The 23,258-nt window shown below is 34.7% G+C and overlaps 1 protein-coding gene across 6 annotated transcripts in view; it reads left to right on the forward strand.

Annotated features, from left to right (window-relative positions):
* Nucleotides 1-23,258, forward strand: part of IPO11 (importin 11) — a 210,834-nt gene that overhangs the window by 96,813 nt on the left and 90,763 nt on the right. For all 6 annotated transcript variants that reach the window (XR_004680925.1, XR_004680924.1, XR_004680926.1 and 3 more), the window contains 4 exons: nt 5,035-5,150; nt 13,735-13,811; nt 18,399-18,478; nt 18,889-18,969. Coding sequence is in view for 3 of the 6 variants with exons in the window: in XM_035014503.1 (XP_034870394.1) it covers nt 5,035-5,150; nt 13,735-13,811; nt 18,399-18,478; nt 18,889-18,969 (354 nt within the window). In the remaining 3 variants the exon portion in view is untranslated. The remainder of the gene's footprint in view (nt 1-5,034; nt 5,151-13,734; nt 13,812-18,398; nt 18,479-18,888; nt 18,970-23,258) is intronic.

Below are 23,258 nucleotides of genomic sequence, written 5' to 3' on the forward strand. Positions count from 1 at the left end.
TAGCAGTCTCCCGTGGGGATAGACTCATGATTTGTGCAGTCCATTGTACTTTCCATGCACTTTCCTTGGTATTCAGGGCTTTTTTGCATAAATTTACTCTCCACTTTCACTCCTTTTTTGTGATTTAAAATAAAAATTTTCCCTTTCATCAGTTGAGAAGGTAGGGAAACAGGTGACTTAATTTTGAAGGAAGGAGTGAATATGATTTTGGACATCTTGACTTTGAGGTGTCGAGGTTGTGCAGAGTGTAGAGAAAGATCTAAAATTTCAGAGTGAACCAGACTGTGTAGGTGTCATTTGAATGGGTATAGTGAATTATATTCTGATGGTGAGAGGATAGAGAGGGAAGAGTCTGAGAATATCTGGATCCAGGTGTGCTCAAGTGATTTTTATTGGCCTTGCCCCAAACTATGATAGATTTTCCAATGGGGAGATCGCTAAGTTAGTAGTTACTACTTGGCAATTTTCTAGTAAGTTAAAAATTGGGGAAAAAACATTTTAGGGGCCCCTGGGTGGCTCAGTCGGTTAAGCGTCTGCCTTCAGCTCAGGTCATGATCCCAGGGTCCTGGGATCGAGCCCCGCATCGGGCTCCCTGCTCAGCGGGAAGCCTGCTTCTCCCTCTCCCACTCCCCCTACTTGTGTTCCCTCTCTCGCTGTCTCTCTCTGTCAAATAAATAAATAAAATCTTTAAAAAACAAACAAACAAACAAAAAAAAACATTTTAACATTAGTTTTTAAAAAATCTTTCTCAGGCACCCTAACACTTTTTTTGAATATTTATGGGTGAGTTTTACAGTTATAAATTCCTACATAAGGCAGTTTCAGATAAATGAATAGTGATACAAAAAATTTTTTAAAGCACTTTCTTTTTAATAACTGTCTCATGTAGCATCTCTTCTTATCTACCATTTAATTCTTGTGATCTTCTGTGACGATTACATCCCTTTTACAGAGTAGGATACAAAGGCTAGGATAAGGTTACTGCTCTCATAAGTAACAGAACGAAGAGTGATCCCACATTTTTTGCATTATATCTCTGCCAAAATGTGTTTTTAGATTCAGTTTGAGAGTTTTGTGACCGAGGTGTGAAAAAAACCAGCTTCTTTTGTCTCCTTAGGCAATGTCACCTCAGGAAGTGTTAGGAAGCCAGAGTAACCTGCAGGTAATGTTTATAGAGTATAGTGTAGGGCCTTTTCCTTTAATCATGACTGTTCTGTACCCTGTGTTTTTGTTTAGGCCAAAGGTGCAGGTTTCCAGCCAAGTGGTCATCCACCCTTCTTGAAGAAGGCATACAACGCTTAATATTAAAGTTGAGACTGTAGCTTAAAATGTGTTTTTCGGTCATATGAGATTATACTAAGGGTTATTGTTAAGTTGCATTTTGTAGATAACACTGCCATCCTTGAGCTTTTCAAACTTAACAGGGAAACAGTGTATTTGTATGTTTTTGTTTTCATTTCATTTTTTATATTCTGGGAACCCAGACTAGTAGTCTCTGACTAAAGAGATCATCCTTTGATCCTTGACCACCTGCTTTTGTTATTATTATAATTTTTTTAACCTGCGAAGAATTTGAAGCGTACACAGAAAAAGGAAGAACAGTATAATCAGTCATCCTTAGGGAACTATCACCCAGCTTTAAGAATCATCAGCGTTTTGTCTATATAAATTTAGGGCACTAAAAAGCTGATTGTGAGGGTTGAAAATGTATGGGAAACTTACTAATTGTGAATTTTTCCTCTAGGATATAATCTACCTGGGTTGTTTTGTAGGGAATGATCCACATTTTTTGAGGTCTTTCCTCAGTAAAAAAAATCTTTCAGTTTCCTGCATCTTGCATGTTTACAGCTCCCTGTTCTCATATAGTATCGCTCCTTTTGATTACCTGGTGTCTCCCTGTCTCACTGTCTTGAGAACATTTGCTTTATCTTATCAGAGGATCTAACAGGGCCACTGGTTTGTTTGTGGACTTGCATGAAATCTTGGCATCAAACTGCTTTGTGAACACTTTCTGGAGGCCCTCTTAGTTTTCGTACCTGACCTTTAACCTCCCCCTTCCCAAACCAAAGTACCTCGCACTACCAGTTTTTGAGTCTTTTGGTGTTTCTGTAATGTAAATCAGGCTGCTTCTTGCCGCTACTTTACTGCTGGCTTCGAGCTTTGGCTTTCCTTGGTTTTCCAAGTTTGCTAAGTCAGTTACCACTTGTCTTTCCAGCTTTTATTTTTCTTATGCTGTCTTTGTACTTATGGTTATAGGTCTTTAAGGCACATCCTCCTAGTTTCTTTCAGTGGTTCTTGACAGAGAACAGTAGTAAATGCATGCATTAAATCTGTCAGCTTTCTCCAGATGTTAACATAGTATTGCTAATGCTGAGTTGTTTGGTGTAGCTGGGACATAGTACACAGCTTGCGTTTAGGGTCAGGAAGACCAAAAGAACATCTCCTGAAGTTTAGAGCAAGGAGTGTTATTTTTATTTTAGAAAGGTAATCAGACGAGATCGGGTGCGTTCAGAGTGGTATGGCCGTAGACATAAAAAGGTAATCAGGGCGCCAGTGGGGGCAAGGTTTGGAATGGAGTAAAACTAAGGTCAAGGAAAGTAGTTGCAGACTTTCTGTTAACCATGAAGGAGATGATGTAGATCTGAAGTAAAAGCGATAGAGAGAAGGGAAAAGATTTGAAAAATATTAGACAGAATGAAGGATTGTTTAGATGTTGGGTGAGTAAGAAGAGGAACCAGGAGGTGGTTGAGATACCATTTATCACTAAGTAGATAGTGGTTCAGGTCACTTGAGTTTGGAAATGCAGGAAGAGGAACCAATTTCAGGAAGACAGTGAGTTGGTTCAGTGGTCAGCTTAAGAGTTTGAGCTGGCTTCTGGATGATGATGTCCTGTAGCCATTCACTCTGTTTGGAGTTCAGAGATTGAGGGTTGGAGGTAACAGATTAGAACATTTTCAGCATGCAGATGGCACAGGAGAAGGCAGTCAAAAACAATACCCTGGGGAATGCCAATATTTAGGGGGTATTATTCTTTTTTTCCCCCTTAACCTAAAAAAAAATTAGTAAATATAAATTCATAGGCTTTTGCAAAGATAGTACAGAGTATCCTTCACCTCATTTTCCCTTTTGTCTTATGTAATGATAGTATAGTATGATTTCTGCCCCTTGAAGCATGTCTCATAATTTTAATAACTGTTGAATTTACTTTTGAGCTTTTGTAGTATTGTACACAATGTCCTATTGTGATTATTTCATAGTGTTGGAGACAGTGTTTTGTAGTTTATAACTGTGGGCCAAGAGAATGTTCAAATTTATTTAAAGCTGAATATCTGGGATTGGACACATTCTTTAGGCCATTAGACTACAAAGGTGAATGTCTTCAGGCTTTGACCCGAGAGACTCTTACATGTTTAGCATTTGCTTACTTTGATATGTCTAAAGCTAGCATCTTGTGTTTATTGATGTGTGCTAAGTAAGTAGATGGATTCTAAGTTTTCTAGGAAATTTTAGGTCTACTTGATAATAAAAATGAACTTGACTGGTTTATCTTAATGTTCTTTGTGTTGTTTTGTTATAGATTGAATTGTAGAGACTGAAATTAAACTAAACTTTAAAATCCAGTATACTACTTTGTTAATTGTGACATTTTAATAATCCTCCTTCTTTAAAAACATCTTTAATAAGGTCTTTCAACTGATTTTTAGTTACAGAAGGGGTCAAACTTTTTGAAGGATGAAACTTTATGTATTTCCACTGAGGTAGCTGCCCCACTAATAAAGATGGAACTCAGTATAAGATAAATACATGTAGATTTTTTTTTAATTTTTTATTCTTATGTTAATCCCCATACATTACATCATTAGTTTTAGATGAAGTGTTCCATGATTCATTGTTTGTGCACAACACCCAGTGCTCCATGCAGAATGTGCCCTCCTCAATACCCACCACCAGGCTAACCCATCCTCCCACCCCCCTCCCCTCTAGAACCCTCAGTTTGTTTTTCAGAGTCCATCGTCTCTCATGGTTCGTCAAATACATGTAGATTTTGTTGCACTGTAATTTATTATAAACTGTATTGATATTTGAATTATTTCCTAAATAAGGGAGGTGTTTGATACTTTATTGGTTTCCTTTCTGTGTTTATCAGATTAGAGAGATTATTATGGATTAGAAATTGACTTTTTATCTATTTCATTTTCTTGTAGAGCGCTTAGACTTAGTGTGCTTCCCTGAGTCAACCTCTGTAAGACAGTTATTAGGCAAACTAGAACTTGAGATAAAACCCTCTTCTTCCTCCATCTTTGTGTTCTTGGGTCAGTAATACGAGCAAAAATTGTTCATTTAAAAAAAAAAAACTTACAAACCAAAGAAAGAATCTCTTTTACCCTCTTCCAGCATCCTTTTCCCCTTCCCATATTTAATTAGTGTTAATTTTTTCTATATGCTCCCTAGAAACATTTTTATGCATCTATTTCATATGCATATAGGTAGATATTTTTAAAAATTCTTGGACCTTGTGCAATTGTTATACACACACTTTTGTGCCCTTTAAATCCAGTTAGTAATTATTTTTGAGGTTGTTTTCATTCCATGCCTAATCCTTTTTCATTGGCTACTCAGTATTCTGGAATATGAATGTACTATGATACAGTTATTTTACTGATGAACATTTTGATTGGGTTCATTTAGAGATGATTTATAGAATTTAATATAGCAGTGTTAGTACTTCTTAAGTAGAGAAGAGAAATTATTTATATGTGGAATCTCTTAAAAACGAACAGATGTTTATAGCCTTGGTGTACATGGTTTTATTACCATTAGGCAATTGAATAGTGTTTTTTTGCTACTTGCTGTTCAGTTGTAAACAGAACTAACCTTGTTTTAGTAGTGCTGTAGTTAGGACCATCCCAGAAAATCTGATTGATTTATTTTTTATAAGTTTGTTTTAGGACCTTTTTATATGATAGGTTATTTTTTTGGTGGGAGTGGGATCTTAGAGTGTCTTATGTTAAGTTTTATTTATACTTCCCATAGGGATTAGGAGCAGACAGCAAGAACCTGTACCCTTTCCTGCTCCCAGTTATTCAACTGAGTACAGATGTTTCCCAGCCTCCACATGTTTATCTTCTGGAAGATGGTTTAGAATTATGGTAAGAGGAAAAATTTGATACCCTGGATTTCTCCCCCCACCCCCACCCCCAGCCTTCCATACTCTCATGCCAATAAAGCAAAGGTCATGTAACAGGGCTTAAAAATTCAGCATTTAAAAACAAAAACATGAAATCACTTTCCCTGAACTGGGTAACGTAATAGCTCCATCTGTTCTTGGCAGCTGTCACTCAGTGTAGGCTCTTAGTAGTCAAAGTTCAAAGGGAAAATTTCAGTAAGAACTTGGCTGCATTTAATATTTGCGAATTTGAAATGTAAAATGGGGAGAGCGCAATAAATTTTCAAAACTAAAAATGACTTAAAACTTGCAGCCTGTTAAATGGGATGTTTTGGGGGGTGTTGAGTTATTTTTCAGCCTCTTACTACCTTACCCAGTAAGTATTGAGATACTGTACCTCAGCCCCAAATGCTGAGGCTACTTAGTCTTGACTTGACTAATTATTTTACCAAGTGAGTAGTATGTCATGTTGAAAAGTAAAAAGGAAAAACTCTGTTTCTGAGGTGACTCTGTACCACAGACCTGTAGTAACTGACCACTATGTAAGGAACTGTGCCAGAACATAGAAAATCCTTTTGCTTTACTAAGCTTATCTTACACATAGCAGCAATTTTCTGCAGGGCCAATTGTAATACAGGAAAGGCTTAAACATTCTGATATATAAACTATTGAAATTAAAAAATGAAAATCACAGAAATAACTGTAGAGAAAGTGAACATTTCTGCTTTCCTTTCTTCCTCCTCTCTCTTCCTCCTTTCATTCCTTCCTGCCTTAGTATTTTCTTAGATGTTTAGGAATGAACATTTTTTTGATTTTTAGAAATTGGTGCAAATTATAAATTAATGATCTATAGCAGAATACTACCTGAACGGTTTTAAAACAGGTAGATATTCAATTCACAAGTTGGGTTTCTCATATTTTCTGGGTTATGTTGTTTGAACTTAAATGACTTTAGATGGTTTGATTGCAAATTAGCATGTGTTGAATCCTTTTATATTCATGTATTTTTATTTGTGCAGGATGGATTACTCTAGATCAGATATTGGCATACTTTTTCTGTAAAGGAGCAGACAATAAGTATTTTAGGCTTTCCAAGCTATGTGTTCTCTTATCCTGACTATTCACCTCTGCTGTTTTCGTGCCAGAGTAGTCATAGATAGTATATAAAATGGCTGTAAACATCATTTACAGAAATAGGGTGTGGGTTGAATGTGACCCATGAGCTGCAGTTTGCCAGTCCCTACTCTAGATTATAAATTAAAACATTAGTCTCTGGCACATTTCTGTAAACATGTATCTATATGATGTTAACTATTAGAAAAACTAAAAATATTAGCTATAGTAATGAGATAGACTCAGATACTTAACAATATATTAGCATATGTGTTTATATATTAGTAGACTCAGTATATTAATGTGTGCATTAAAGGTCTATAAATTTTTTTAAGGATTACATGAGCAGGTAATAATAAAAGTACTTGCTCTGTTAATAGTGGTCTTTTTAGTTATATGTAAACAAAATGAAATCATTAGAGTACTTGTGACTTTTTTTTGCTTTTGTTTTTGTTTTGCCAAATTGCTTAGTAGCTGAGATTCTTTAGATCGAACCAGGGTACACATTTCTTCATATATTTTTCTTAGTTAGAACACCTCTTCGGAATCAGATGTAGGTGCCAATCCCAGTTACACCACTGCATTAGGTGTGTAATCATTGTCTGTGAAACTCCCGTTTCCTTATCTGTAGAATGAGGAGGTATAATTCCTACCTCACATGGCTGTTGTGAGGATGAGGTAGTGTTTGTAAAGTGGTTAGCACTTTGTATATGACATTGAAAGCCCGAGAATCATTGAGATTGCCTAGGAAGGAAAGGGCAGGTGTGCAACAGTCAGAATCCCAGATTCCAAGGTCACATCAGAGGTGACAGAGAAGAGCTGTCTAGTCATAGAGCAGGAAGACCAAGCCAAGAGAGGAGAATATTTCCTGAAAGAGAGAGTGGTCAGCTATGTCAAATGTTGCTGATTATCCTTGTTAGAGGAGTACAAAGAAGTGAATTTGGCCCATGGAGATGATAGGAGGGGTTTCAGTGAAGTGGTAAGAATAAGTTAGAATTGAAATTATTTAAGTACAGACTGTGAGCATTGACAACTTCGGGAGCATTTACTATGAAGAGGAGTGTAGAAATTGGGCAGCAGTTGGCTGGTGTGGGGGGATGCAGGGTCTGGAGGGATGGATGAGCCTCAGGAGTGATATAATTGGAGGCAAGAAGGGATGGGATTCAGCCTATGTAGGGTTTGTTTGTTTGTTTGTTTGTTTAAATAGCATCAGGGATACTTCATCCATTTTAACTGGGGGCAGGAAGATGGATTTTTGTATTATAGTGGGATGAGATGGGAAGGTGTTCGATCAAATAGATACGTTTTCTCAACTAAATGTGAACTGTAGCCATCAGTATAGTGTTAACGGCTGGAGTTGAAGTATGTATAAGATACGAGGGATTTGTGGAGAAAAAAGATGTAAAATAATTATCTTGGAGAATGGGAATTTGAACTTACTAGGGATAATCAGTAGCAAGAGATGTTTGTGGTCATATATACCAGGTAAAACTCTTCCGACTGATTATGTGGGGTTTTTTCCCCGTCAAGTTTATTCCCCCACTCTTGATCTAACATGCTAGAGATTTGTCAGTGTTAACTAGCCTTCTCAAAGAACCAACTTTTGGATTTGATTCTCTTTGTTGTATTTTTGTTTTCTGTTTATTAATGCTCTTATATTTATCATTTCCACTTTCTACTTACTTTAAGTTTTTGTCATTTGACCTACCTTCTGAGATTCAGTTTGGTAATTTTTTTTCTTCTTTCCTCATATGAACATGTAATACTATAAAATATTTTTAAGCAGAATTTTAACAAACCTTGCATTTGAACAAACCTGCATAAAGGGCTAGTACTTTTTTTTTCTTTTTAAAGGAAATACATAGGGTAATGGAGACTGGTCAACAATAAGCATCAGCTATATACCATTAATTGTAATATGCTCTTCATTATTAAAAACAAAAACCAAAACCAAAAAACTGGTTTGATTGCCTTTTGCCATCCACTTAGGAGATTTAGAACCTTAAAAAAAACAAACAAACAAACAAAAAAACAAACCCAAAACCTCTTTCTTTAAAAAATGATTTCCTGAAATAAACTTTTCTTGCTAGGGTGAATTCTACTTTTAATATGTCATACAAGTCTATTTTCTGGTATTTTATCAGATTTTATTTTTTCCTTTAATTATAAATGAGTTGGATTGACAGTCCGTATTTTGTGATACTGATTTCATATCAGTGTCATGTTTCTTTTACCAACTTACCAGTTTTTAAAAGTGATTTTTTTTTTTTCATACTGGAGTGATCTCTATAATACAGTAACTCTTTGGATGATTTGAAAATTTAGTAATAAAGGGAACTGAAAATGGATTCATGGCAGTGGCTGGGGAGTCATTCATAGTTTGGTAATATTCTGAAGTTGTTTCTTAGTTGTTAGTTTATACATACTAGGGTTTTGATTTTCCATGTCTGTTACAATTTGGGTACTTAATACCTTAAGATACTAATAAAAAAAAAAAACCTTACATACATTTGCCTTACCTCTGCTATTTGCAGTTTTATTTTTGTTTTGCCTCTAAAGTACATTTATTAGAGATTTTTCTTTCTATTAATGTGAAAGAAGTACATGTTAGATTTTATGAGTTTTCCTATGTTTCTATCCTTTCATTACTTTATTTCTCCTTCAGATTTTTTACTTCCTACACTTAGCTGGGTATATTTTCTTAAAGCTATAAAAAATTGTTACTTTATTACCTTAAGTGCTAAAACATGTAAAGCTATGAATTTGTCTTGGCTTATAACTGCCTATTTCCCTAAAGTCTTGACATATAATGTCCTGTTTTTTATTTTGGTGGTAGCATTATGGATTTTTAATGTCTCCTTTGACTCAGTCTCATTTATTTTTTGCTGGTACTAAAGTATATGATTGAGGTCTGGACTTACTGCATTGTAAATACAACATATCACTTGTTCAGTTTTTTAAAAATTAATATGAATTTTAATGACTATAGGCTTTGCTTTTGTAGCATATCCATATCAATAGTAATGATGATATAAAAGAAGCAGATTTTATTCTTTCTAACTGGTGGGTTGTATAGTTCAAATCAGTGTTTTACTTTTTAATTTTGACACTGGTTTATTAAAATACCCATCTAGTTTTCTTGTGTCAGTGTCCCTTTTTATTTCTAGCATTCTTCTTTTTTTTTTTTAACTGGTCAATATGGTTTTATTTCAGTATTTTGTAAACTTTTAAATAGAATCAGGTAAAAAAAAAACATTTCAAAAAGTGCAAAATATTAGAAGGCTAATCAGTGCTATTAATCTTTCCATGCAGACAGTCTCTTGCTGAGCTAAGCAATACAAATTCTGTAGCAGGGAATATGTATAAAATGATACTCTACAGAGTTTAAAAATAGGCTTGGTCAAGAGACTGCACATGATACAACTGAAGTAGTGCAAATAATACACAGCTAAGAATTTAAATCAAACTTACTATCCTGTGTACTATACAACCGTGATGATACCATAGGTGGAGAGACAAGATATAAAGCTCCTTTACAGTTGCCTGCCCGTCAGAAAACTATTTCTAGCATTCTTGATCTGTAACTTTTAAAAGAGATAATTCACTGCACAAAATTTTGGTATTTTTGTATATTGTTAAAATATTTAATAAACACAGTATTTAAAATTTAAAATACTTTCATGAAGCATCATGTGATGTAGTATGTATGTATTCATTGATTAACTTTTCACTTTTTAATTATTTTGCATTTAAATTTTATCTGCTATATCATCATATGGTTTACTTTATTTAGATTTGACTTAACTGTCTTTGTTCAGTGTTTACATTTTAGCTTTTCTGTTTGAAATTTAGTTGTGTTTCATATACAGTTCAAATTTTTATATTTTGTATTTTAACTTAACCAGAGATGCTTTACCTCAAAAGAACTTTCATGCTCTTATACTTATTTGTTGAATTGATACACCTGTCTTTTTACCTGATGCTCCATGTTTCCTATATTTTTTGTGGAAGGGTAACATTAAAATTTACATTTCTCTAGGTAAAGGTTTGGTACATATAACTTTGTCTGATTATTCATCAGAATAGTAACTTATCTCTTTCCTAATGACTTTGTCTCTCTCTCTTCCTTTCTAATTCTTCATTTGAAGTTGGAGTTAAATGCTATGTCATCTTAAGTACTTTAAACTTTTCGAGATTTTTTTCCTTTTTAAAATACTATGGCTTGTGTTGCGGAAACGAGCATAGGTAGTGAGAGTGACAATGACCTGAATGTCTTTTTACTAAGGTAATGACATTGGGAGGGAAGAATTCATATGGAATTTTAATTTGGATCCAATGACAGAGTTTGAAACATCTTCTGAGTTTTAGAATATGCCCATCAGTTTTTTTCTCACTGAGATACCGTGACTGGATTGTGGCTTTTCTTTTGATTTCATTGTTATTGTAAAGGTGAATAGGATAAAAATTTTAAAATCTTTTGTTTTATTCTTTAAAAATGGAATCAAATCCTGTTCTTGTTGATCCGAGTTAAAGTGTCTAAAAATATTATTGCTTGTATATGTGGCACGTACTTCATTTCTGGGGTGGCTGGTTTCTCTTGTGTCCCCCTTCCTCTTCCCAATTTTGGCATTTAAAATTTGTGAAATAGGGGCCCCTGGGTGGCTTAATCGGTTAAGCATCTGCCTTCAGCTCAGGTCATGGTCCCAGGGTCCTGGGATCGAGCCCTGCATCGGGCTCCCTGCTCAGCGGGAAGCCTGCCTCTCCCTCTCCCTCTGCTTGCTGCTTCCCCTGCTTGTGCTCTCTCTCTGTCAAATAAATAAGTAAAATCTTAAAAATAAATAAATAAATAAAATTTGTGAAATAGTTCATAGATTAATAGGGAAGTCATATTATTTGTAAATATTTATAGCTTACATAAAATGAAAATCCATTTCCTGTATCCTCGTTAAGAAATGAGATAGTAAGAATGTCTTTGAAGCCCATGGTTATGGCATGTTTGTTTGAATTCTCCTGTTTTGATTTCAGGGATGACCCACTGTACCAGTTTTTTTTGTTTTCATTCCTTGGTTTTCTTTCTTGTAATGTTTTTAAAATCACGTGTGTGTGTGTGTGTGTGTGTGTCTTTCTAAACAGTATATTCTAACTTCATATAAATTTTATAGCTTGTCTTCTAACTTGCTTATTTTTTTTTTGCTCCCTGTTCTAAGATTGATCCATATTGATGAGTTTAAGGGTATGAATGTCACAATTCATATACACCATTTTGGTTGATGTTCAGATAATGCAACTGAACATTTTGTACATGACAATGTATGCAGATGTATGAGACCTTATTCACTAGGTCATAGGTATGTGCACATATACATATTTTACTTTTTCAGATGATAATTACTTTCCAAGTGATGAGACTAACTTCCTCCTGCCAGCAGTGTGCAAGAGTTCTCATTGTTCGTAGCTTTGCCAATACCTATTATGTCAGACTTTGGAAATTTTGCTAATCTGGTAGGGGTAAAATTGTACCTTGTTTTGCTTATATTTTACATTTTCTTGATTACTAGTTCAGTATCTTTTTGTATTTTTTATAGTCCGGTTTATTGACAGTTTTTGGATGGATCCTCTTTGGAATGCTGGCTCATGTGCTCTCTACATTTGTCTTTTATTAACCTCTTATATTCCTTTGGACTGTTCCCTTTTCAGTTATATGTATTGGAAACAATCTTCTCCCAGTATGTGACTTATATTTTGATTTTTTTTTTTTTTTTTAAGATTTTACTTATTTATTTGACAGAGAGAGACACAGCGAGAAAGGGAACACAAGCAGGGGGAGTGGGAGAGGGAGAAGCTTCCCACAGAGCAGGGGCCCCGATGAGGAGCTCGATCCCAGGATCCTGGGATCATGACCTGAGCTGAAGGCAGATGCTTAACGGCTGAGCCACCAAGGTGCCCCACATTTTGACTTTTTTGAGGCATCTTTTGATACACAGTAATCGTTAACTTTAATGTAGTCATATTTATCTCTTTTTCCTTAATCTTTCTTTAACTTAAAGCTCTAATTACGTTCTCCTGACGTTATCCTTCTCATATAAAACTGGAATTAATTTCTGTATTTCATGTGAGGTAGAGGCCCAGTAGCTCACCACTGGTGACTGAATTGTCCAACCTTTTCTTAACCTGGGAGCTGCCTCTTTCATAAAGGAGCAGGTCTGTTTCTTATGTTACTCTGTTTACGATATTAAATACATTGATTTTATAGTAAGCCATAATATGTGGTAAAAGAAGTGCCCCCCCCCAACCCCCATATGTTTTGTTTTCTTGGCAAATTTCTTGTTTGTTCTTGGTCATTTGCCTTCCAAATCATTTTAGAACTCAGCTTTTCTAATTTCTAGGGAAAAGCCTGTGGGGATTTGAATGAAGTTTTGATTCTGTATAACAATTTAGAGAGAATTGACATCTTTATGGTGCTGGATTTTTATATCAGTGACTCTTAGAGTAAGATCTATTTAAATCTTAAGTATTTGTTTTGATATATAGAAATTGAGCTGATTTTTATATACAGTGTATTGATATATTCAGCAACCTTGTTGAAGTCTCTTAGTGATTAAAGTACTTCTTTCCCCCTCTCTTTTCTATCAGTCATATCTTCTGTGAATAAAGACTGTTTAACTTTTTCCTCTCACCCTTGTGTCTTTTATTAATTTATTTGGCATATCATACGAGGAGCCCTCCATACATATACTCAATAGATGTGAAGGTAGACAAGATAAAAAATAGAGGATATTTTTTGAGGTGTGATTGTGTTTTTCCAGGAGAATGGTGTCAAATGTCATTAGGTGTGTTTTCTACGAGTGTTTGGTAGGTACCCTCTTACCAGATTAAGGACTTATTTCTCTTTATAATAGGATAGTTTTGATAATGAACGTTAGATTTTGAATAGGATCCCCTCCTCTTTTCTTGCAGCTGTTTTGACAATCATGTTTTTTCTCCATTAACTTCTTGGGTGGGGAGTGAGGAGGTAAACCAGCTGCACACTTCCCTGATAAACCACAACCCATATATATTTTATTTTTTATACATTGGTTCTTTCATATTTCCCAGGGTCTCTTGAAAGGACACATGAATAACATGTGACAGAAAAATAAAAACAAAGCAATTTTTGTCTTTCCTTGACCATAATCATGCTTTTGCTTTAGCATTATAATTTTATTGTAAATATTTTAGTATGTAGTTACTTCCCTTACTATTTTTGCTGTGTATATAGAAATAATAATATATGATTTATAGATGGGTTTTAAATTTTGACAAATTTGGTAATTTTTTTCCTAGAAAGATAACTTTCATAACTTTGTGTATTGTCCATTTTTCTTTCTTCTTTAGATGGGACAATTTTAATAAGTTGTATTGTTAACAGTTTAATGGTTATAGAAAGAGACTTAATCATCTGTTTTTCTTCCTAGGTTAGTGACTTTGGAAAACAGCCCAAGTGTTACACCAGAGTTGCTTCGTATATTTCAGAATATGTCCCCACTTCTTGGTATGTGTGAAAGTGTAAAACACAATACTGTTTTTGAATGCAGTGATAATTTGGGGCCTGATAGGTGACTTTAAATTATACCTTCCATTTTTACAGAAGTCCCTCGTATTCACAAACAAGTTTAATAGTGTTTTAATAGTTTTTAGGTATGTACCTATATAACTTTTTAGAGCCATTTCTGCTTATTAAAGAGTAGACACTAAATTTACTAAATAACTAAAAACAAAAAAGTGTTCTTGGAAAATTAATTCCATATTAAGTTTGAACTTTGGTAAAGTTTTTATGTTTCATAGCAGGTTCTATAAGGTATTTAAAAGACTGTATTGTAAAGCTGCTTCTGTATACCATGGTATTACCCAGTTTCCTTTACAAAATGATTTTATGCTGTCACTTGTTCACAAATGAGCTCTGTACATATTTCTGATTTAGCTAAGGTACCAACAACATGAAGACTATTAAATATTGGCAAATCATATTTATTGTTTAAGTATTACTGACATATAGAGATGCAAAATCATGAAGTGTAATATTCTAGAAGCATCATTTGTGGCACATGGGATGGGAGAACTGGACACTGTGCTGGGAGTGGGGCCTTAGTCTCTTAGGCCACCTTGGATGAGATCTAATTAGGTTTTTTTTCCAATCTGAACATGTTTTCTGATGATAATTAATACTAGAGAATACTTTGCTGTTACATGTCACCTACCATTCATAAGTAATACCTTACATTTTAAAAAACATAATATTTGTTTATAGAGTTGTTTTGTGAGGGATTTTACCAGTGGATATTCACATTTAAACTCTCTTGGAGTAATATAAAGATTGTATACAGTGCTGTTTATGGGCCTTTGTGATTCTTTTTCAGTCTGCAGAATACTATAATTTATTTATAAAATGTAAAAATTCAGTGTTTTGCATTTATAGTAACCATTCTTCAAGAGTGATCCATGAAACATCTTTAATTCCTTCATTAGAACTTTGTGTCTACTAACTAAATATTGTCGGTAGAGGGCATTTACAGCAATATCTGAAGACTTTTTTTTCTGGGAATTTATTTGTAGTGAGTAGTTTTATTAGACGAAAATATTACTGAGGTATAATGTTACACCAGAAAAGTAGATTTACTTTTTCACAGATCAACAAATGTGGACTAAAACACTATTATAACTGATTAGAAAACATCTCATTTTCTGGATGGTCATAGTGGGTAGAAAATGTAATTAGTCCTTCACATTTTCTTTATTTTCTATTATTTTACCCCATTCTTCAGAATAGATCTCAAATAATACCAAAAAGCATCTGTTTTCTGATAAAGAGCCACTTGCCATTTATCATCTAGTGTCCCTATAAAATTGTTGGAAAAAAATCCCAAAGATGAAGACTGTGGCAATAGACCAGTCACTTGTTGCTAGTCTCCTAAAAAAAGTTTTATCTTTTTTTAAGAAACCATAGGGAAAGAAAGTGGAAAATGTCCTTTCACTCCTTTAACTCTGGTGAAGGCCTTTTAGTTCTACTCTTCCTAACTTGGAGACCAAATACAGTGTCATTCTGGGTAATCCACAGTGCTTCTTTGTACTTGACCTAGGAATAGAAACCTCAACCAGAGCCATTGTCAACTTTGTCATGAACAGGATTCAGCCATTTTCACTTATGGGTGACGTTATACAGTGATTTCACTTTGCCTATGTTATTTGACCCCAAATCCAGCATGCCTGACCTTTACAGTGTAACAAGAGAAGGGTGGGTAGACAGGAAAAAGACTTAAAAAGTATTGACTAACCCTACTAAGACTTTATGACAGTATTTTGAGTGTAGATTTAGGTAAGCACTGTAGTACAGTTTAACCATAGAAAGCTCTGTAGTTGATGCATTTAGATACGTATTTAGAACAGTGTCTGGTGGGGCACCTGGGTGGCTCAGTCGGTGAAGCATCCGACTCTTGATTTCGGCTCGGTCATGATACGAGGATCGTGAGATTGAGCCCTGCATCTGGCTCCACCCCCGGAGGGGAGTCTGCTTGAGACTCTCCCTCTCCCTCTGGTCCTTTCCCTGCTTGTACAGGTGCGCACACATGCACATGCTCTTTCTTTCTCTCTAATAAAAGTAAATAAATCTTTAAAAAAATGTCTGCCACATAGTAAAGATTGTTTTGCAATTATATGTGTTACTATTACTGTTAATATTACTGCTATTTTAAAAGCAAAAGCAACCACAGTCAGTGAAGGATTTGTTACTTAACTAAATCAAGAACTACTAAAATTTCATCCTTGTGATAATACTAGATTTAAGCTTTTTTAATATTCAAAAATTTAAAAAATTCTGTATTTTACAGATAGTTAACAGTGAATATAGATTATATGGAAGCTACTGAATTAGTTTATTTCCTGCTTTCTCTTTGAAAACATTGTATGTAATTTGTTTTATGCATTATGGTATATATATTTGCTTTGATAAATGAAGAAATTCTGTTTACACATTATATCTGTGCATGTTTAGTATACCTTGACAACAGTGTTACCTTTATTCTTGAGTATCATATTCTTGAGTATCACAAAACTCATTTTTACATGTAACATTTTGCATATACATTATGTTATATTAGCTTTAGAATTTATTTTGAAATATAACCAGAATATTTATTTTATTTTATTTTATTTTTTTTAAAGATTTTTATTTATTTATTTGAGAGAGAATGAGAGACAGAGAGCACGAGAGGGAAGAGGGTCAGAGGGAGAAGCAGACCCCCTGCTGAGCAGGGAGCCCGATGCGGGACTCGATCCCGGGACTCCAGGATCATGACCTGAGCCGAAGGCAGTCGCTTAACCAACTGAGCCACCCAGGCGCCCCAGAATATTTATTTTAATCTTTGAAGACTATAGATCAAAATGAATACTTACTTTTCTTATCAGTGAAAACATATTCTTTGTCATTGTATCTATGATTTTTAAAAATTATTGAATATGATAGCTATTACTTTTTTATAAGTAGAAATAAAGCTGTTGGCAGGAATTTTCTCATTTTCATGAAGGGGGGAAATCGGAGGGGGAGACGAACCATGAGAGACTATGGACTCTGAGAAACAAACAGGCTTCTAGAGGGGAGGGGGGTGGGTGGATGGGTTAGCCTGGTGATGGGTATTCAAGAGGGCACATGCTGCATGGAGCACTGGGTGTTATGCACAAACAATGAATCATGGAACACTACATCTAAAACGAATGATGTATGGTGATTAACATAATAAAAAATAAAGTTATAAATAAATAAAATACATAAGACCAACAATATTGAATACTATTTAGATGTTTAAGTTAATAATTTTTAAGATATTTTAAGTGTGTGAATAAATACAAGGCTAAAATTCATTTTATATCCTTTTTCCTAAATGTAAGTAGAACCAGAGGAATTTAAAGTAGAACCAAGGGGCGCCTGGGTGGCTCAGTCGTTAAGCGTCTGCCGTCGGCTCAGATCATGATCCCAGGGTCCTGGGATCGAGCCCCACATCGGCTCGCTGCTCGGCAGGAAGCCTGCTTCTCCCTCTCCCACTCCCCCTGCTTGTGTTCCTGCTCTCGCTGTCTGTCAAATAAATAAAATCTTTAAAAATTAAAAAAATAAAAATAAAGTAGAACCAAAAGCTATCACTGAAAATAATTCTGATAACTTAGTTCTAAGGGCTTGTTTTTAAAATCCTTTAAATCTGTTTTATAGTGTTAATTTACTTAGTATTCTCATTCCTTTTTTTTTTTTTTTAAGATTTTATTTATTTATTTGACAGAGGCAGACGGTTAACGACTGAGCCACCCAGGCACCCCTGATAGTTACATCTTTAAGAATATTTTTTATGTGTAAGTTCTTACAGGAGAGCAGATTTGAAGACGAGTCCAAGGATTGAGAATTATCTAAACACAGTATTGAAAGTTTTTGGAGTGTAATAGGACTCTTTTCATAAGTAGCATATCATATCCAGTGCCAGCGCAGCAGCACTCAGTAGATGCTTATTGAGTGAACCATTTAAGCACTTATAAAAATATGATGGTAAAATGATTCAGTTCCAGGGCACCTGGGTGGCTCAGTCGTTAAGCGTCTGCCTTAGGCTCCGGTCGTGGGCCTCGGGTCCTGGGATCGAGCCCCGCATCGGGCTCCCTGCTCAGCGGGAAGCCTGCTTCTCCCTCCCCCACTCCCCCTGCTTGTGTTCCCTCTCTCGCTGTGTCTCTCTCTGTCAAATAAATAAAATCTTAAAAAAAAAAAAAAAATTCAGTTCCTTGTCATTTACCATGCTGGCACTAGAAACGTAGTTTGAAATGAAAGTTTGGTATATATGATTATGTGCTTGTTTTCTGAAAGGAATAAAAAACCTGGGAGCTTAATTTTTTTCCTTAAATTCTTTCAACTAGTGCCAGGTATATGGGGAAGTACTCAGTTATAGGTTGATGTCAGTTCTTAGATAGCTGTTTGAATCCCAGTAGTCTGAACAGCACTCAAAAGGTTTGTAAAGAACTGTATGTAACTTAGTTTTAAATAAAGTGCTTCATTTAAACTGATTTTGAACATTGAATTAACCTGTCCTTTTTAAAATAAATTCTTTGGCAGAACTAAGTTCAGAAAATCTCAGAACCTGCTTTAAGATCATCAATGGTTATATCTTTTTATCATCAACAGAATTTCTACAGGTATGATGTACTAGTTTTTGCATTGTAAAAATTTATGTAGTTCTTACTTTGTCTCTCATTTGAAATCAAGAGGTACCTTTTAAATGAAGATTGATCAGTTACTTTAAGGGGAGAAAAAACTTTATAAGCACTGTAGGGTAGATGTGATGCAGTTCCATGAACTGTTACTTAACACAGAAAGTATCTCTGTAAATAAATACAGCCTTATATTTCTGTAAAAATCAGTATCGCAGTAAACTGTATTTTTATTTTCTAAGCTTTTTCTAAGAGTTCTAATTGAAACTTTATATACTTAGACCTTAAGTATATAGTTTTCAAATAGATTGTAATGAGTTCCAAATATAATTTTTGCCTGTTCTGATACTGCAAATATATTTATATGTATATTTTGACTTTTGATTGAATTTCAGACATATGCAGTGGGTCTCTGTCAGTCGTTTTGTGAGCTGCTAAAGGAAATTACTACAGAAGGTCAAGTTCAAGTACTCAAGGTATTGTCATATTTTAAATGAGTATTGTTGTAAGTTTTTCATCTGTATTTTGTGAAATTGGACCTTCATTTGGGTTTGGATGATTGTCAAGGAGAAGAGTACTTCTAGACAGTATTTTCTTTTAGTGGTAATCAATTACTATAATTCTGGGCCATGGGTTTCAAATTTGAATGTGGATACAGATCTCCTGAGGATGTTGTTAAAATAATGTGGATTCCACATTTCTGACAAGGTCCCTGCTGATGGTATCCTAATCAAGGTCCATCTCCCCACCCCATCCTGAGACCTCACTTTTAAGCAAGGCTTTAAAAATGTTTAGGAATTGTCCAAAGGCTGGTGACATGTAACACTTCTCACTGCTCCAGTTGGTTAGCCTACTTTTGGGAAGAAATTTTATTATAATTTGGGACTTTTAATTTGTGTTGGCATCATAGTTATACTATGAAACTTGTATCGATTGAGTATGATTTAGAGCCAGTATAAAATCATTATGTTGTATACCTGAAAATAATATAATGTTATGTGTCAGGTATACCTCAATTAAAAAAAAACTTTAAAAAATAAGCTGAGTTAATGTTTATGCAGTATATCTATATAGATTAAGGATATATATTATCTTTATATGTTGTATATCATTGTGTAGAATAAGAACAGGCTCTGAGTTGTATATATTTATGTATTAAAGATATAGTATCAATTAAATATATATTTATAAACATAAGTGTATTTATAAATTTATATGAAATACATATTTACATGTATATGTATACATATATACATATGTGCTTCATGTTTGTACTTTGCAAGAAGATGTAGCTGTTAACCCTTCCTGCACTCCCCCACTTCCCTGATTTCTTAGCTGTGTTCTAAGTCAGATATGGTCAGATATGCAAGATGGTTAAGTGAAGTGTTAATTATCATAACAAAGTTGCATTTATCGTATGAGAATGATGGCATTTCTTTAGATCCTAAAAACCATATGATTTCCTCCCAGTGAAATTAAAAAGTCTTTGCCCAGAGAGGTTCATTGTAAGAAATGTATAATTGACCCTTGAACAACACAAGATTAGAGTTGGAGACCCTCTGCACATTGAAAATCCAGGTTTAACTTCTCACTCCTCATAAACTAAACTACTAATACCCTGCTGTTGACCGAAATCTTAAAGATAACATAAACAGTCAATTAACACATATCTTTTAAGTTATATGTACTATATACTGTATTCTTACAAGAAGAGAGAAAAGAAAATGTTAAGAAAATCATGAGATAAAATGAAAAAAAAAACTCATGAGAAAATGCATATCTAGTACTGTACTATATTGAAAAAAGTCTGCATATATGTGGACCTGTGCAATTCAAACCCTTGTTTAAGGGTCAGCTGTATGTAACTAATCACAATAATTGTCATAGTAATCCACAGTATATTTGGGGGACTAAGTGGGTAAAAGTTTATGCATATGGTAAAATCTTCTTTTGTATTAATCACTATGATAGCTGCTATACATCTAATAAGAGTAATCATCAGTTTGAACTTATTCAAGCATTATAATATTTAATGTGTTCTTCAGATATTTATTGTACACACGCACAGATAAAACTCCAGATATCCGTGTTACAATGCTTGTTAATTCGACTTTCAAATTTCAAATTTCATTATTCATTTATTCACCGTATAGGTTATGGGTCAGCACGCTTTTTCTGTAAAGGACCAGGTAGTAAATGTTTTAGGCTTTGTGGGCCATACAGTCTTTGTCTCAACTATTTGTATCTGCTGTTGTAGAATTGAAAGCAGTTATAGATGATAAGTAAATGGATGAGTGTGGCTGTATTTCATTAACGCTTTATTTACAGAATTATGGCATGGGCATAGTTTGCCAACCCTTGGTATTAGTATTCAGATTTTAGTTATAAAGTGATCAGACAGGGAGGCACCTATAATTAAAGACTTTGCATGTTTCCTAGGGCTGCCATAACAAAGTACCACAATCCAGGTGGCTTAAAACAACAGAAATTAATTTATAGTATTTATAGTAATTATCTTTCTCACGGGGTACTAGACACTGAAAGTCTGAAATCAAGGTGTTGGCAGGGCCATGCTCTCTCTGAAGACTCTGGGGGAAAGTTTGTTCCATGCCTTTGTCTTAGCTTGTGGTGATGGCCAGCAAGCTTTGGCTTCCTTGGCTTGTATATGTATCATTTCAATCTCTGCTTTCCTTTGTTACATGACGTTCTCCTTGTATCTCTGTTTTCTCTTCTAATAAGAGTACCAGTCCTAATGGATTAGAGGCCTACCCTAAAAATACCATCCTAACCCAATTGCATTTGCTAAGACGCTGTTTCCAGCCACGTTTACGGGTACCTGGGATTAGGACTCCAACATATCTTTTTGGAAGACACAGTTCAACCCATAATGAGCATTTACTGTTAAAAAGTGAAAAGATGGTTTTTGTGTGTGGGGATGAAGTATGGAGGACTTGATTGGAGTAGGTTTTGTAAATGAAAGTGACCCAGTAGAAGGGAGGATGGCTCTAGATAATACAGGGAATTGGGATTTCGGATCAAGAGCATTTGTGGAAAGATTAGTTTGAAAGGGGAGCAGGAGTTTGTTTTCTGAGAGAGTTGGCAAAAAGTGGCAGTGATTGAAGCTGTAGATAATCATGTTTGGTGAGAAGTGTAGGAAACTGGTATGTGACCTTGGTGTTTTCAGTTACAAAGGAGACAAGGTTAGAGCTGCTTGATGACTGTCACTCTTGAGGCAGAGGTACATTGCAAGGTGATAAGACTATTTGTATTTTCCACAGGTTGGGGGCATGAATATTACTCATCTCAGTATTCATTCTTAAATGAATTCTACATTACTGATGTTAAAGATGGTACTTAAGATTCTTGACTGACTTACATATAAGAACAGTGTCTTTAGGCTTTAAGAGAATTCTTACAATACAGAAAGGCTTTTAACAGGAGTTGAAATAAGAACTTTGGTTAATTCTGATTTTTCCCAGAAAGTCCATTTATCAAACCCATTACTTCACCATACTGTCTGTTTTTTGCTTTTCTGTATTTGAAATCACAGTAGAAACTTTAAACCAAGGTAATGTTGTAAACTAAAAATAGGGCACATACGGTAAAATATGATAAAACTCTGATTTTAGTTTCATAGATTCTTTAGTTTCTTTTTTAGTATAGGGGTTAAAGCATGAGAATGTAAGCCCCAGTTATGAAAGAAGCATGTGGTCTTTGAAGGGGTAATTACGGAAATCTGTGGCTTCTAGAGACCACCCTGGATGCTTGAGGCCTGGTCTACTCTCACCCCCACTATTTTCACAGTATTCTCTAAGCTGCAGAGATTACAAGTAACATTGGACATGTTTACAAAAATGTTCTTGTGAATTTTTAATGCATTTATGCCCTTACCAAACTGATGTAGTGGCAATATATAATTTTACTGAGGACCTCATCTGTCTTATGTAATCTTAGCTTCATCTTTTGTCTTGGTGGTAATTTCTTTTCTGGAAGTAGAGAGATAACAAGGAGTCAACACTATGGCCTTAATTCTAACCGAGGAAAAAGTGACTGGCTATGTGGGAGTGATAGAAATTTGAGAGGAAATTGCCATGTCATTTTGATGTTGTCTTTATAGATTTGTGTGTGTGCGCATGTGTGTGTGTTTCTCCTCTAGCTTTTCTATTATCTTAACTTAAATAAATTATGTATTCTCCTTCCTCTGAATGCATACAATGTAAGTGATGTGGAAGCAAGGGGAATCCGTAATTCTTACGTTAAGGATTGCACAGCGAATATGCCTACATCCAGTAGAAATGCCAACTGAAGCATACTAACTGCCCATTTCCAGTGTTATTCTCCTCTTGACCTGCGCTTTGGTTTGCACATCCAGCTCTGCTACTTTACACAGTTCTTATGTATAAGAACTGGGCTTAAATTCTCTCATTTGTTATGTAAGGGATTGTACCACATGAAATTTTAATAATTTGTAAGTATGCATTATCTGAAATCCTGTTAAATTTTAATGTATATATTCTGAGTGTTAAGAGGTTGTTGCTTATGTTTAAACACCTCTGAGAAAAAGTTTGAATTGAAAGTGGTTTTTTTTCCTCCTTCTTTTGTACTTTTTTTTAGTAACTACTGAAAGACAAATTGTCCTGAGCCATATGAAATGGGCATTGTGAAATTCATTGGCAAAATGAAGCAGGTTTTTAAGGATATGTCCTAAGGAGAATGTTTACTTTCTTTTTAGTATTTGTTTTTGATTGTATTCTTGCAACATCAT

Source organism: Mirounga leonina, unplaced genomic scaffold (genome assembly GCF_011800145.1).
Source record: "Mirounga leonina isolate KUSES-001 unplaced genomic scaffold, KU_Mleo_1.0 Mir_168, whole genome shotgun sequence".
Taxonomy (NCBI): domain Eukaryota; kingdom Metazoa; phylum Chordata; class Mammalia; order Carnivora; family Phocidae; genus Mirounga; species Mirounga leonina.